Here is a 16,436-nt window from a genome sequence, read left to right on the forward strand (position 1 = left end):
CTTTATGTGTTCTGTCTAGATTTTATGGTTGGTTACAAAAGGTATCAAAGAACAAGTGAGGTATAGTGTTTTGTTTGGGTTTGGCTTGGTTGGAGGAAAGCTGCCTATGATGTACTAGGAACCATATGGAACACACTTTACAGTAATACTAGCACTCCCTGCTAATGAGCTAGTTCCATGCCATTTTCAATAAGCCATGTTTTATAGACTCTAAAATATTGATCCTAAGATGCACTGTTGTTTTAGGAACCTTGAAGGAAAAAGGTTGCTAACTAAACAATTTCTTAGTAAGCATTGTACATGATGCATAAATCCATCACACCCACCTGTTGTTGACTCTTGGCATTTCTTTCACCTGAAGAATCTGACAGTGCCTCCTGCCTTCATTTTCATGGCTTAGTGGGAGCCGGGTAATTGTTTCCCAAGGATCTCAAGACAAAAAAACTCAGTTCTCTCTGCTTGTGGATGTCTTACTTGTAGTTTGATTGTTGTTTGCCAAGAAAATATGGAATTGAAATCATATTCTCCAATAATGAGTATTTACTTATTGATAGCATTCCTAGGTTTCACTGGTGTTTCTAGATCCTTCTCTGTGAAAAACAATGTCTCATTTCAGTTCTAAATTGTAGTGCAATCTTTCTAAAGGCATTGTAAAAAGCATTTAAAGTTAATACACTTCATATAGATGTAGCATATTATTGAAATGCTATCAATATGAACAAATAAAATAGCATTCAATTGAAGTAAGAGCAAGAAAGGCCAAGTTGCCAGCAGTGACGGACATGGGCCACCCAGGCCCCACCATACTATAAAAGAGCACATAACATTTGTTTCAGAGATATTAAAGTGTAAAACATTAATACATCTTAGAGTTGACAGACTATGCTAGATATAAATTGTATAGCTATATCTTTAGCTAGCCAGCTAACTATTATCTTTGTGTACACACATACACACATACATAATTAGAGGACAGAAAGCATATCTAAAGGAAATTATTTGCTTGTAATTGCTGTTCTCATTTTGACAACTTCAAGAGCACTTGAAAGTTGCCTCACTCTTGATCTGCTTGTTGGCCTCGTTTTGTAATGTGGACCACAATTCAAACACACCATAGAATCAAACTAATTACTAAGCACACACTCAGCTGGCAGAGTATAAACTCTCCTACACAGACGCCCTTGTCTGCGGGGGCTGACATCAGCTGAAGGTCAACTTTCTCCAATTCAGTGATTGTTGCCCCAAAAACCAGGGGGGAAAGAGACTGCTCTTGGACTTTCTTGGAGGCCAGAAAAGACAGTCCCCAGGGAGAAACTGTAGATGACCAGCAAGCCATGTGTTCTGCCCAACCCTCAAGCTTGAAAAAACAAAACACATGAGGGAGCCAGGCTCCCCAAAACCAGCTTTCTGCACATTTAACTTCTTTAAAGTTGGAACGATGTAGGCACAGGGAGAGTTTATTTCTCTGAGCCAGCCCTAAAAGCACAGCTTTTGATGTGGGTTTCTTTTCCAATTTCTAGGGAATTTGCTTAAAAGACTCAGAAAACCCCAACAATCCAAAAACATGCTTTACTCTTCAGCAGTGACACCAATAGTTGGTGTCTGTGAGATATGATTAGATGTTAGGACCTCACAGCACAGGTGTGGAAACTGTCGGGTCAGGAGAATATAGAGGCCACTGCCAGAGGGGTTGCTCCTGTACAGGCTAGTTCTGGGATGATTTGATGTACAAAAATAGCATCTTCACCACAACATGCATCCGAATAAAAGAAGGCTTCCCTCCTTCCCCTTTCAGGCCCACTTTTTTTCTCTTTCATAATGGTTCAGTGAGTCACTTATTTTGCATAGGAACATTTCCTCTCCCACTCAAAAGAAATAAGAGTAAATCTGGCTTTCCCAGGAACACCCTAGTGTTGGACACCAAGACAGCTGCATAGACATAACAGCCTGGGAAGTCTCCCTCTCTCATGGTTGAAATCAACACGACTGGCCTCTCCACTTGGAGACGTGTAGGGCTTTGGGATGCCTTTGGTAGCATCTGAGCAGGGGAGAGGAACTTGGCCATAAGCCCTGGGTTCCTCCTTCCCTTCAGGCAGAGAAAGGACACTTTGAGAATTTAGGCCAGTTATGCTCATTCTAACACTGCCAGGCATGTATGTAAGCACGAAGGTTACGTGCCACACAACTGGAAAGAAGGATGACACATACTTACACATCTCAGTGACTGGAAGATCTCCAGAGAAGCTGGTTTTAGTGCCAAACCCATCTGGGAGTGTCCAATTGGAGTCTCTCTCCTTTCAGCATCCCACCCTACACTGTGAGCTCCAGTCCAGTATCCTGCTCTTGCATAAGAACCTGTGTCCCTTGTGTTTCTCTGTCCTCCCCCTCAGACCCAACTGGCTTCCTGTAAGTACTGCCCTGGCCTTCCCTCTGGAGGGCTGTGGCTCAAGCTACCAGAGTCCCTTGGCTTGCTCTTACTGAGACTCAAGAGAGCCAAGGAATTGACCTACCTGACCTGCCCTGGTGCAGCCCTTGGCTAATAACTGGGAGGTGCAGCAGTAGGAAAGCTCAGGCTCCCTCGGAGTGCCACCTTCTGTGGGTCTCTGGGACCATACCTTCCTTGGCCGTCCTTGTTCCTGTCCTGCCTTGTCACTTCTCTTACCTGGGATCAATCACTTCCTAATGCAGTACTCAGGCTCTTGGGAAGCCTGGCCCAAGACATTCCAGCAGCTTGTTAGGAAGCTTCCCTGAACCCACCTCCAGAGGCTGTGGTGTAATAGGCGTAAGCTGCGGCTCCCAACTCAATTTTCTAAAAGCTTCCCTTGCTAATGCTAAAGTTAGGAATTGGTGGACTCTAAGGATTAATAGGTCTAAACTCAGCGATTCATTGTTGGAGAAAATGTACACGGGGGTTGTCCTGTGATTTGGTATCTCCCAAGAAGGATGAAAGTGTGGAATGCAGGGCAGAGGGCAGTCTTGTGGGAACATTGGGAACCATGAAACACTCCGTGGATGCTTTTCCAACTTCTACAGTCTGCCAAGAAGAGCCCTGATATTGCCACCAATGTAATAGCACTTGGCTTCTGGGAGCAGTAGATCCTTCAAAGCCAAACACCCCCTCTTTCACTGCCATTACCATAGCACCCTAGGACTGTGTGGGTCTGTTAGTTACCAGGCCTGCAAGAAACTTATTGCCTATGGAAAGGACTAATAGGCATGAGGAATATTTTTAACTCCAGTATGTGACACACATGGAGGGAAACTGCAAGCCCAACTATGACCGTTTGGGTTTACCCAAAAGCTGATCCTCAGCAAAGACTAAGGAGAGCCCAGGAAACCTGGGAATGGAAATGAAGAAGTGAGACAGAGCAGGCAAGATCAACAGAGGGCTCATGGCTAAGTCTGTCACCATTGAGGGCTGCTGGCATTGAGTCCCAGTGGGAAGCACAGCCTCAACGTGACTGGCCCCAAGAATCAGAGAGATGGGTAACTGTCCAGTTCCCCCTAGTCGTTGATTGAGGGTTTTTCATGAAATCTACTTCTACTTGGCCAATCAGGCTCCTCCACCAGAGAGAAGACTTGAGCCAAGAGTCGCAGGGGCCAATATGTTGGGTCAACCTGCGGAGAGAGTGTGTTCCACAGACCCTCTGCATTAATTGTTGCCTGCCTGTTCCCTGTGCAGGCTTGCTCACACCGCCTATAATGGCTCAGTCCTTTTTAAGCAAGAAAGCAAATATCCATGGGTGAAAAGAAAAGAAGTACTTTTATATCTGAGGAACCGGTAACAGCTTTTCTGGATGACTCCCTTAGGCCCATCTGTACCCTCCCAAGAAAGCAGATTGCCTTGTAAGTGCCAGGGCTTTGGGTGGGAGAACAAACCCAACTCCTGGTTTCTGATTTTCTCACTGTGTGTACAGCACATGCGTATGCCTTTAGCAGCCTGGCACCTCTTGCAGCAGTTAGGGTTGCCAAGAAATGGCTACATTTTCCCTCCTGCTCTCTTTAAAATTAGCATTTTGTTATACAAGGGGGTTATCTGCAACAAACCCAAAAAAACCTTCTACAATGTGACAGCTTAGTGGACTTGATCTTTTAGCATTGTTTTTCCCCTATGTATATATTTTTTATCCCCAATGAAGCCACTGCTCTCTGCAAAGGAAGTGAGAGATGGAACAGCTCAGGGGCCTTACGATGGGCTTGTAAGACTGGACACCCCAACAGGCTTTCTGACCTCTGCCCCATTATCTTTTTTTTCCCCCTGCTGTAGTGAGTCACCTGACCTGGGAACTCACCAAAAAAAAGGATCTATTTAGCTTGCAGTTTTGGAGGCTGAAAGTCCAAACAGCACGGCGCTGGCTCAGATGAGAGTCCCCTGGACAACACCACCCCTCAGAGATCACTGGCTGAAATGGGAAGCCAGAGAGCAATCCTGGGGTCCAGTTCAGGCTGTCATAACAAACTCTTTCTCTTGAAAACAATCTCAGGGGTCCCACAAGAATGACCTTAGTCTCTTTGGAGGGCAGGACCTCCAGTTACCACCCTCCAGGTCCCACCTCTCCAAGGCCCACCATCTAACATCACCTCGCTGAGGACTTGTTTTCAAGCCTTAAGCCCTTGGGTTTACTCTCCAAATGGCTGCAACAGCCAGAGCTGAGCCAATCCAAAGCCAGGAACCATGAGCTTCTGGGTCTGTCATGCAGGTGCAGGGTCCTGAGGTTTTGGACCATCCTCCACTGCTTTTCCAGGTTATAAGCAGGGAGCTGAATTGGAAGTGCAGCAGCCAGGACAAGGACTGACATCTGTATGAGGTACTTGTGCTGATAGGTAGAGGATTAGCTAATTGAGCCATTGAACTGGCCTCCAAGAATATGTTTCTTGAACGTTTCTCTAGGGAAAATTATTTGTACTCCATGGTCTAAGTATCGCCAAAACCAAGGGAGATGCTCATGGGTTTTGTAGGCTATGAACCTAAGAGGGTCTTGGAAGGAGACAGCCTTCCATCCCGTGTTCCATGACCCGCCTGGATTCATGTGCAGTGTTATGGAATTATCTAAGCATAAGTTGATGGCTTTCATATTAGCATCAGCCTCTTTCTCCTCTGTCTTCATTAGCATTTGGTCCCCATCACCATTCGCACCTACTACAATAACTATTAAGCAGTAAAAGATACTGTCTATAAGAGATAATGCATTGGGACAGTTCCTATCTTGCTTCTCAAAGAGGCCTTGCAAGAATGAGCCCCAGTGTTTTCCAGCAGGAACCCGTTCATCAACCTACACCTTACTGATTGTCCCCTCTTCTTTGACTAACTTCCTATGGCCTCAGCTCTCCCAAATATACCACCTGCATCAAGGTCTTGGTCTCAGGTGTGGTTTCTGGAGGGTACAAAACCCAAGTCAGAAATCCAAAATGCAAGCCACAGTTCTCATTTGAGGATCAAAAGGGGGACACTCAAGTCCCATCAAGGCATTGCAGCACTGGATTTGGACAGCAGGAACTTTACCACAAAAGCAAAAGTTAGTTTAGGACTAGCAAGTACCTGAAGCATGTGTGATGGGTTGCTAAACATTGACAGCTTGGAGAGGAAGGATGTGTGCATATATTTTCCCAGCTTCTGGGATGATGACTGAAGGGAAGGGATTGCTTTCCTACTTCTGTGACTCACCTCAAAGACGTCTGGCAACATACAGTGTGCAGATGAGTGGAGAAACTTCTGGGTGCTGTGCCCAGGGAGTACCCAGCACTTGCAGAGGAGTGAGAAGATGGTTTTATCTGCCAGGTTGTGTATCTTATGTAAGTTTCTGGAGCTTAGAATTGGGAGGAGAAAGAGACTCTGATCCTTAAATGAGAATCGTGGCTTGCATTTTGGGTTTCTTCCTTGGGATTTCCAGTTTCACCGAAAAGCACTGCTCAGCCTTTGCTCCCCCATGCACTGACTACAGAAATCCCAACAGCACTGCAACTCAAAGAGTCAGTCAGCCAGCTCTGCATTAGTTAAGCTACTGCCCAGGCACCAGACTTGGTTTGGGATGCTCCTGGGCAGCTGAAGTGTTGCCATATACAAGATCAATGTGATATTTTGGAATCATTTCCACAGAGGGTAACTTGGTGATATTGATCAAAATTTTCTGTGTATCTAGTTCTACTTCCAGGAATTCACCCCATAGGTAAATTTGCACATGTGGGAAATGGTGTGTATTCAAGGAGCACAGGTTCTTGATTGGAAAATATTGGGAAACAACTTATACTTCTCTGGACAGAGTACCGGCTAGAGGAATTAAAGCATTACCCATGAACTATTCCACAGATAATGAGGCAGAATTATGCTAACAATATAAACAATATAAACTGATCTTGGCTACATTTAAGAACAATTTTTAAAAGATTTACTTACTTTTATTTGAAGGGAGATTTACAGAGAAGAGAGAAAGAGAAGTCATCCAGCCATTGATTCACTCCCCAAAAAGCTGAAATGGTAGGAGCTGAGCAGATCCAAAGCCAGGAGCCAGGAACTTCTTTCTGGTCTCCTATGTGGGTGCCGGGGCCAAGGACTTGAACCATCCTCCACTGACTTCCCAGGTATAAGGCAGGAGCTGGAGCAGAAGTGAAACAGCCTGGACTCAAACCAGCACCCATATGGGATGCTGGTACCCTGGATGGAAGATTAGTTTACTGCACCACCACACTGGCACCTCATATGATGGTCATTTTAAAAGATCATGGGAAAGATAAGCTTGTTTTGGTGCAAAAAAATTATTAAAACCCATACATACTTTTACATAATATTTTTCACGAACATTTTAAAGACCCCCTCATAATTATGGATTTTATTTTATTGCAAGGAAATAAATGTATCTTTTATTTCTGCTTCACACAACATTTTTGAAGCACCCTCTCATTTTAAGTGAAAAGGTAGAGGATATTGTGTATCATGTGCTTCTAGTTGGAGCCCCTGGGTGTCTCCAGCTGTGTTTGACTCTTGTTTGATGACCTTGAATGTCCCTGGGCTGTCTTTCAAAGACTTACTTAAGTAGTCCTTACCTGTGGGTGGTGAAGAAGCAGGGATGAGGGGGCAGATTGATTCTCACTGCACACCCGCTTGTACCTTTTAGAGTTGGAATTGTGTACACTTGGTGCCCATCAGCCATCTCCAATGCAGTTGTCCTGGCACAGCATCGCTCCAAAGCAAGCGCTCAGAGGAGGAAGTGGGCACTGTGAGTGGTGCTTCTGCTGGAAGTTGGGGCCATTTCTGGGGACAAGGACTTGCCCTCCACTGCCAGGCAACCTGAGCTCCATGGGCAGCTTGATTTGCAGGACCACAAGGACTCCGAGACTGTTCCCCAGCTGCAGCTACTGCCCCTCTGCCTGGGAAAAGGAGCTACAGGATAACACAGGCCTGAGGACACCACTGGTTTCCCCAGCAACAGTTGCTCCTGGTGTTTCAGTATTTGAAGATCCTAAGGCAGGCTCATTCTGTATGGAGATGACTCAGCTGCACGCTTACCTCTCCTCATTCCTGCGTTCCATTCATGAGGAGACGGTCGTAGCCTGGGCTAAGTGATACGGTGCTAAAAATCACACTTGTCTGTACCATCATGGTGGCACAGCACATTAAGCCACCACCTATGATTCAGGAAATCCAACTGCTCCGTTTCCAATCCACCCTCCCCGTCGCCAAAATGCCTAGAAAAGCAGCAGAAGAGGGCTTCAGTGCTTGGGTCTTTGCATCCACGTGGGAGACCCATCTGCGGGCTCCTGGCTTCAGAACAGGAGCTGTTTCAGCCATTTGGGAAAACTTGCCATTCTGAGACTTCTTTTCCAGTGCCACATACATCTGATGCCATGACACTGGTCAGATTTCCAACAAAGCAGCACAGAGATGGGCGGTCTTCAAACCCTGCCGCAAACCTCACCTCCTCTGAACAATCACAGCCAGCCAGCCCCGGGGAGCACACTGTCCTATAAAACAAAAACCTCAAACTTGGCACCTGGCATCACTTTTCCTCAGTGTTGCCCCCCCATGTGTGTCCTGGTCCTTTGCCTTTGCATAAACCTTCTTCTCTGCTCACTCTTGTGTGTCTCTTCAGAATGCCTTCTTCTTTGGAGACAAAACCTGGACCGAGCCCAGCTGGGAAGCAGTGTGTTCCCCTCCACTGTGGACTGGCTGTTGGTTTCCTCACCTCTCTATCTCAGTGCCCTGTGGGGATGCAACCAGAAGGAACACTTCAGAGCAGGATTCCCACCCTTGCCAGCAGCTGAGCTCTGGCCTCCTCAGTCTCTTTCTCTGTAAGAAATCATTGTGTTGAAGCCACCCTGTTTGTGGCCTGAACTAAGACATGGTCACCGTCACTGTTCCATCCACAGCTCCCCACCATAGTGATTCACACCTCCACCCCTTGCTTCTCCTCTGCCCAAGGCTGGTCAGGAAGAAAAGGGGGCAGTAATAGCCCCTGGAGAAGCCCTCAACCAGGCATGGGAGGGTTGGTGGGCAAAATGCCCCGGCTCACCTCCCGGTCTCTCATAGGCCAGTGTGCAGGACACATGCCTGGGAGGAGTGTAGTGGAGACCCAAGGGACCAAGTCCATGCCAGAGCCTGCTCACGGCTCTCACCTCATCATCTTCTCCCCGTCCTGTTTCCTCCCTCTCTGAGAAATCCCTGACATCCAGGAAGGAGGTTCTGATATCCTGGGAACTTCATGATGAGGAAAAGGAACAGCGCTGTTCAGAGTGATGACAGCTCCTTGCTTCCTTTCAATCACATCGTCCCTGATAATGGCTGGTGACACTGTCTGTGTGGGGGCCTATAAAATGTTCCAGGGCAAATAATGGCCTTTCTAAACCTGTTCTGGGGAAAAAAAAAAAAGCCCTTCAGACCCAAAATAGAATCTTTCATGCCAGCACATTTCTAATCACAGCAATCAGCCTATTGACCACCACTAAATGGAGATTATTGTAACATGTTTATATCCCATGAATAACAAATTAGGAGACTCTGGCATGAGCCTCCCACCCACTCACATCCTACTAAGTCTTATTTTTCTTTTTAGAATTATTCATCTCCATTTGTTGAAAGGCAGAAAGAGACATGAAGAGATCTCCCATTGCCCGGTTCACTTTGCAACTGTGTGTAACAACCAGGCTGGGCCAACCCAAAGACAGGTGCTGGGGACTCAGTCTGGGTCTCCTGTGTGGGTGGCAGGGACCCAAGGATTTGAGTCATCACCCACTGCCTGTCAGGGTCCACATGAGCAGAAGACTGTATCAGAAGTGGAGCAACCAAGACCCGAACTCAGGCCCTCTGCTGTTCAGTGCAGGTGCACCAGCTGCTACCCTGGACCTGAATCAGATTGTCTACATAGAAACTAAGATCCTGCTTATAACTGAAGAAGCATCCTGCTTTTGAAACTATCCCATCTGTTTTGGGGACTTAGAAAAGCTTCTCCCCAACTCTGAACAGTTCTCTTTACATCCCTTCCATCACAAACAGAAACGGCGACCAGTGGGCGTCCTCTTGATGTTCCTGCCACCATGACTTCCTGTCCATTGAATGTCTGGACAAGATTCCCTGTGCGACCAAGCCCTCCATACGAAGGCGGGGACCTGCCCCATGCCTCAGGGGAGATCAGGGCGCCAAGTGGGGACTCTCAGTAAAGGGGGATTGCCTCTCTACCTGGGTGAGAACAGGAGAGGCGGTCCCCTGCGTGGCTGGGGTTCTTCTTGCTTCTACTTTTCCCTGATGAACACCTGGTTGGTAGGGGAGCTGTGTGAACGGCCCCATGGTAATGAACAGGTTTCATAATGGTGTGTTAGTCTTAATATGGGAAGACCCTGAGACCTGCTGCCCTCCCACCCCCACTTCTCTCTACTTTTGGCACATCTCACAACACCACCAGACAACCCTCACCGCCTTCCTTTGCTCTTGAAGAGCCTGTCTCAAGCACGCCTGGCAGTATTTGTGGACTTGGTTTTCGGCTTGTTTTTCAACAGCTCTGCTGTATCCCCAGAGCTTGGGTAAAGGAAGCATCCCGAAGATGCCCATCGAAGGAGTCACAAGGTTCAGAGTGGCCCCCGCTAATGGCACAGAGAAAAGCCAGTTTCTCCAACTGAACTACCCTGTGGGAAAATCACCATTGAATCTGCATTGAATTTTACAAATTGCTGCCTTAAAGAAACCCAGCTGCCTGGCACAGAATTGGAACGGTGGCCAATCTCCACCCCCCCCACCTCAATGGTCCTCACCAGACCCCTACTGAAGCGACCCCAGAATCCCTGCTGCACCCCAGAAATTTCTGAGCTAATCACAGAGGCCAGTGTTAAAAAGAAACCCTTCCAGCTATTTCTGTTCGCGCCCAAGTTAAAGGAGGAAAAGAAAGTGGGTGGTACAGGGAGACAGGGTCCCCCCGCCTGGAGGTGCCCGCCGTGGGACCCCTGCCCCGCACTGCCCTTCCTTGGGCCTCCGTCTGCCAGCCGCGAGAGGGGGCTGCTGCAAAAAGAGGCACCAATCCCGTCTCACTTGTCTGGGTTGGCGAGAGATGGAGGCAGGGACTGGGCGAGGGGAGCCAGTGAATGAGCACCCGGGGAGGTGAGGTGGGATCCCCATGCGGCTGCCTAGAGAGAGGGTTTTGAGGGGTAACCCGGTGGGAGCCAGGTAATAAAACAAGTTCCTAGGAAACTTGCTGGCGCCGCTGGTCGATGAAGAGGAGCGGCTGACGACTGGTCCCCTCTTTCGCAACTTGGAATCCTCAGAGAAAAGCCAGACCCATTTTACAGCCGCGTAAAGAGAGACCCCCGAGACAGGGTGTAGCTGTGGTCGGAGCCCTTCCATCGGCCGGGGATCTTTGGGTGTTTGTGGTGGGGGAGTTGGGGGGAAGTGGGGAGAAGTGGCGTTCCAAGGCTTTGTTTCGCTCTGAGAATGAAGTAGAGACCCTGATTCTACTCCCAGTTCGCCCAGGTTGGTGCCCACCCAGCAGAGCCTTGAACCCTCCCCCATTCAGAATGACTCCGTGCTAACCTCCAGTTCTGTCTAGAGACCCCTATCCCCCACCCCAGTTGTCTCAGGCCAGCACACGCAGTCCCCAAAGCCGACTAAACGCCACCCGCTTCCCCACCCTGGAAGAAAGCTGGCAATCCAAGGCTTTCCCGGTAGGACAGCACCACGCGAAAAAGCGCAAAGCAAGAAAGGGCTGGACCCGGCACAGGGAGGAAGGTCCCAAAGACAGAGCCGTCTAGGACGACTGGGAGGAGGGCTTACGGGGGCGGGCTGGAGGATGGTCCTTTCTCCCCCAGGGCCACTTCAGTCGCTTGTCACCGCAGGCTGTCCCCTAGGCACGTGCAGCTGGAGGCGTGCGTCAGCACTGGGCAAACAAATGACTGGCCCACCGCGCCGGGCGGGGGCTATTTAAGAAACAGCATCGCCCGCCTACCCTGAACTTGGCTGGGGCGCTGGGCTGCTCCGCTGGACGCGCTGACCGTGTGTGCTGCGTGCTCAACCCCAGGTAAGCACCTACCTCGCCCGCGGACCTGCAGGTGTCTGGGTTCTTGGTTTTGCACCTCTTTCCGGTTTTTGTTTGTTTTCTGTTTTGCGCGTCTTTCCTCCGACGGGAGCACAAGATCTCAGTCCCCGGGTTGGGAGGGCTGAGCTGCCTTGGGGACCCGGGCGCGAGGCTTCCGCGCCCTTCCCTTCTGCAGACGACGCTGTGAGAGCCGGGTGCCAGGAGTTGGGCGCACGCTGGGATTCCCGGGCCCGTTATCTGGTGCCCGGCGCACTTTGCGATCTTGCCCGATAGAACACCAAGCAATTTTACTGTTTAAATGTGTGTTCCTAAATACAAGGGACTGATGGGGAGAAATGCAGTTTCCGGGGTAAAGAAACGCTAGGGGATTTTGTTCTACTAGGGAATCTAAATGCAGTGAGAGCTGAACGTTTGGATGTTTCAGACCTTGCCTAGGTTTAGTGACAGTTCCCACAGTTTGGGGATGCTTGGTGCATATGGCCTTTGCCGGGCCAGCGTTTTAGAGGGCACCTTTCTTTTCCGCGTATTGAAAGCTTCATAGCCATCGGGAAAGGAAATCTTCCTCTGTGGGTATTTGGACGCTCTTTTCCTTGGTGCTTTCTCGGTTGGAAGAGAGTGGCTCTACAAACACTCCCTCCAACTTTAGGGAAAGAGAGAAGTCATCTGGGTGTCATCCCCGAGTTGGAGCTCCGCTCCTGGCCAGCCTTGGTGTGGGGCAGTGTCCACTCTTGGATGGGCAGCTCTCCGCAGGAGTTACGGATGCCCAGCCTTCTGGTGGACGTCTCCTCACGCCCCTTCACGCCTCCCCACCCCTGCCTCACCGCCCTTTGCTCTTCACAGCCATGAACGGCAGCGCGAGCCTGTGCGTGCTGATGGCGGTGCTGGCAGCCAGCATGCTGACGCAGGCTGTGCCCCCTGATGATCCCGCCAGTTCCGGGGTGCAGCGGGCAGAGGAGGCACCCCGGAGGCACGTGAGGGCTGTGCAGAAGACCGATGGAGAGTCCCGAGCGCACCTGGGTGCGCTGCTGGCCAGGTACATCCAGCAGGCCAGGAGAGGTAAGGATGCTGTCTCTGCACCCCACCTTCTGCACCTGCTCCTGGTTCCCAGTGTAGTCAGGAGGAAGCACAAGATGATGAGTTCAACTGACAGGTCCCCTCCCTCTCCCACCGTTTCACTTCCCAAGTCACACCACAGAGCACCCTGTGGCTTTCCGGACAGCCTTGGCAGCAAATGGAACGTGGAGGCTTTCGTAGCAAGGAAAGCTCACAGGTTTTAACATCTCTCTTTGAGCTAACCTTTGCACAGTGCAATCATTTAAGTTTAGTGCTGCCTTGGGAAGACATTCAGGTATAATAACAGAACACCTCCCCCTGCCATGCACACACACATACACACACACGCGCGCGCGCGCACACACACACACACACACACGAAGGGCTCCCAGATACGCTAAATCCCTGTGCTGTACATAGTAGGCCTGGAAAGCCACCTGCTCCTGACACTCGAGACCTTCTAGCAGGAAATGACCAATGCTGGGAGAGGCTGAGAGTGGGCAGCAGTCCGTGTCCCTTGACTGTCCCTTTCCACTCGCATGCCCCAGGGGAGCAGGGTGGTTGCAGGCTTGAGTTGCCTTTGGCAGTGACTGCCAGTGTTGCCCCAGGAGGAGTTGTTTGCGGCTGGAAAGGTGGTCCCCACAGAAGCAGGAGAGGAAGGAGTCCCGGTTTTCTGAGCTTCAGTCTTGTCTCCGGGAGCAGCGTGAGTCAGCAACTGCCCTGCTGAGCTGCTCCTGTCCCCTCCAGGGACCTGACTGTCCCATCTGCAAAGAGAAGATACGGCTGGACCCTGGCAGCATCCACAAATGCTTGTGGGGGCGTGGAAAGAGTGGCCCTTGAGCTGCTCTGCTACCCAGCCTGTGATGGGTCTGAACCTTAATTCACAGCTTGACCAGAGAGGAAGACAGTGAGGGGCTCGGTTCTGCAGAAACTCCCCCAGACCCCTCTGCAGGTGAAGCTGGTATGACCCTTGGGTGTGTACGTGTTTAGGGGGTACAGTACAATAACCCATTACACGCATAGTCTGCAATGCTAAGATCAAGCTAGTTTGTGTTTCTATTGTCTTAAGGACTTTAACACTATTTTAATGAACAGATACTAAGCATCTACATTTTGGAGGTACAACATAGTATTTCAGTATGTGAGACTATAAGCTTTCTGACCGTTTGCTATATTTTTTCATCTCTTTGAGACTCCCCCCCCCCCCCAGTTACTACGTTCTCTGCCCTCCTAAGGAAATCCTTAGATAACAGGGAAAATCTGAAGGTTTTTTGGGTTCCTGTGGATTGTCAAGTAATTCAGTGGCTGCCCCCAGATGGGAGTTGCAACTACTAGCAGTCTGAAATAGCCTAGGGTTGTCACAGAGCCACGAGCCTCCAGGATCCAGGACCCTTCTCCCCAGCCTCAAGCAGGAGCCACAAGGCAGTAGAGCCAGCGGCCACAGCACAGATCCTGCAAAGTGATACTCGGTCCCTCTTCCCAACAGCCCTTCCCTCTATGCCTTCAGTCCAAGCTGCCAAACCAACCCAGATGGGCATGGCAGGCCCTGGGCAATGGAGCTGCCCATATCTGAAGTGTGTGCTAGCCAAAAAACCATCACACACTTTGGTTTAGCACCTGTGAATCACGAGTGACCATTTTCGCACTTCGTTATTGTGTGGTCTCTTTGACGATTCTGCGCATTTGCAAATGGCCTTTGGTCTGGGCTGTGTTACGCTTGAAGGTCCTAAACAAGACGACGCACTCTTTAGCAGTGCTTGGGGTGGGGGGTCTCTCCCTGGGAAGTGTCTGCACACGTCTCAGTGCTTAGAGGAGTAGCTGCAGGTTCTAGCAGGGGACACTGGGAAGGTGTGTAGGGGCCTCAATGCTAGACCTGTGTTGTTTCAGCCCTCACAGCAGCCTTGCTCTGTATTAGTATGCCCATAGTGTGTGTGTGTGTGTGTGTGTGTGTGTGTGTGTGAGAGATGTTGCCCAGTTTCCCAGAGTCCCCCTCACACACGGAGCTGGTGCCGTTCTCAGCTCTCACGGCCCTATTTCTTCCTCCCCACCCCTCGTAGCTCCTGCTGGCCGCATCTCTGCCATCAAGAACCTGCAGAGCCTGGATCCCAGCCACAGGATAAGTGACCGGGACTACATGGGCTGGATGGATTTTGGCCGGCGCAGTGCCGAGGAGTATGAGTACCCCTCGTAGGAGCAGGTGGCCACCTGCAGCCCAACAGGAAACAGCCGCCTGACCTGGAAGGTGCTGGATGAGAAAACAGCCACTCTTAATTTCGGTGTCTTGGCATTTTGCGACCCTAGGCATTAAGTTCTCCATGTGGGAAAGTCTGTAAATTGTCCAGTGAGTGCCCTCTCTCCTGCCCGCTCCCACCCCCAACCGCCCCTGCCAACCTCAAAATTGTGCAAATGGAAGACTAATGTTTCCTTCTCCTGTGACTTCCTACCCCAAGGTGTCATGATGCTATTAAAGTGATTGCTTCCTCAATCTGTGTGTGCTGATGTGGGCTTCAGAACACAGCAGGAGGGAAGCTGGGTATCTGGTGCCTAGGGACAGGTCCCCACGATGGACGGTTCCAGAACATTCTTAAGAAATGTGGGTTCTGTGTTCATGCTGCAGATAACACAGCCAAAGGGCCCAGGTCCCAGTATGGCCACCTTTGCCTTCAATGTCACCTTCCCCATATGGGGGGTTTCTTTGGGGGTTCTCTTGGCCTTTCAGTGAGCAGGCCCGAGTGAGGGTCTGGCACGCATATGGTTGTTCCATGCCCCATAGCACAGAAGTTCTGGTCCTTCCATTGCATGTGGAGAAGCAATCAGCCCGCATGCCCCCAGCTAGCAAGAGTCACACACTGGAGGACTTGAGGGTCCTGGACCAGTGGGACCTCTACCAATTCAGTCCTGGTTCCGGAGCACCCAGAACCTGGCCGCGGAGGCATGTTGAACTGCATATTCTGGTTCAGCCAGTCTGGGTTGGGAGCCCCACTGTGTCTCAGAGTGGGTCCATGCTGGGCACAGCCCAAGGCCAGTCCACCTGTTGGCCCTGGGTTTGGGTTCGTAAGGGCACCGGTCCAAGAGCACACCTCGTACCTACTACCTTTTCCCTGCCTTCTGGTGGAAACTTCCAGGAACCTGGCTCCGCATCTAGCAGGGAGCACAGGCGGAGTAGAGCAAAACCCGGCAGCCCAGGGGCAAGACATGCCGAAGATGACACAGTTTTATGGCTGGTCTCGGAGGGGCCCTGCCCAGCCCAGGGTTGCAGTGCAGAGCCTAGACTCCACATAGACAACGCACTGTCTCCCACCTGAGGCTGTTGGTTTCCGAGGCTGCTTCCAGTGTTAGGTATCCCACCCCCATTCAGTCCCAAATATGCAGAGGCCTGTTCCCTTCTAGGGGCTGTTGGGTGTTACAAGAAAGTGCCTCTGTGTGTGTGTGGGGTGGGGCAGGTGGACCATAAAGAACTCAGACTTTCATATAAAATCAACAACGACAAATGGACAGTGGGACCTGTTCTGAATTAGCAATGCATGAACCACAGGAGAAGTGGGCGTTACAGTATCGTTTTCAAAGCTAAAGCCATGACGCATCAAAATTTAAAACACCCGTCAAGGATGTCATGAACTCCTCATTAATACAGGAGCTGGTTACAAGGCGACAATCATTTTAAAGGCAGACTTGAAGGTAGACTGTCAGGAATGTGGAAATGAGTTTGCCAACAGAAACAAAATGTGGTTACAACTATAGGTGAATAAAATGTCATATTTGGAGTGATCTGTCAGCCAAAAATGCACGTGTCTTTCAGGGAACAATATTTTCTTAGGTTTCTGCAAACAATAGTTAATTCACACCAATTTTCTAGGGTTGCAGCCCAAC

At 50.0% G+C, this 16,436-nt stretch overlaps 2 protein-coding genes across 3 annotated transcripts in view; both read left to right on the forward strand.

Annotated features, from left to right (window-relative positions):
• Window positions 1-10,053, forward strand: part of LYZL4 (lysozyme like 4) — a 67,326-nt gene extending 57,273 nt beyond the window's left edge. The window contains exon 5 of one of the 2 annotated variants that reach the window (XM_058678538.1): window positions 9,988-10,053. In XM_058678538.1, the coding sequence (XP_058534521.1) occupies window positions 9,988-10,015 (28 nt within the window). In that variant the 3' untranslated portion in view covers window positions 10,016-10,053. Of the gene's footprint in view, window positions 1-7,112; window positions 7,134-9,987 lie in introns of those variants that run through there. The other variant, XM_058678539.1, reaches the window with a different exon arrangement.
• A 1,210-nt stretch (window positions 10,054-11,263) lies between these two features.
• CCK (cholecystokinin) lies at window positions 11,264-15,051 on the forward strand. Its single transcript, XM_004581710.2, has 3 exons — window positions 11,264-11,495; window positions 12,354-12,569; window positions 14,624-15,051. Exons 2-3 carry the CDS (start codon window positions 12,356-12,358, stop codon window positions 14,755-14,757), a joined length of 348 nt encoding a protein of 115 aa, XP_004581767.1. The 5' UTR covers window positions 11,264-11,495; window positions 12,354-12,355; the 3' UTR covers window positions 14,758-15,051.
• The last annotated feature ends 1,385 nt before the right edge of the window (window positions 15,052-16,436 follow it).

This window comes from Ochotona princeps, chromosome 21, assembly GCF_030435755.1.
Source record: "Ochotona princeps isolate mOchPri1 chromosome 21, mOchPri1.hap1, whole genome shotgun sequence".
NCBI classification, from domain to species: domain Eukaryota; kingdom Metazoa; phylum Chordata; class Mammalia; order Lagomorpha; family Ochotonidae; genus Ochotona; species Ochotona princeps.

Bases quoted from the DNA above. Each gene is read 5' to 3' on its own strand.
- CCK (XM_004581710.2), top strand. From the start codon at position 12,356: ATGAACGGCAGCGCGAGCCTGTGCGTGCTGATGGCGGTGCTGGCAGCC. The intron at 12,570-14,623 runs GTAAGGATGCTG...CACCCCTCGTAG, and splicing joins CATCCAGCAGGCCAGGAGAG to CTCCTGCTGGCCGCATCTCT.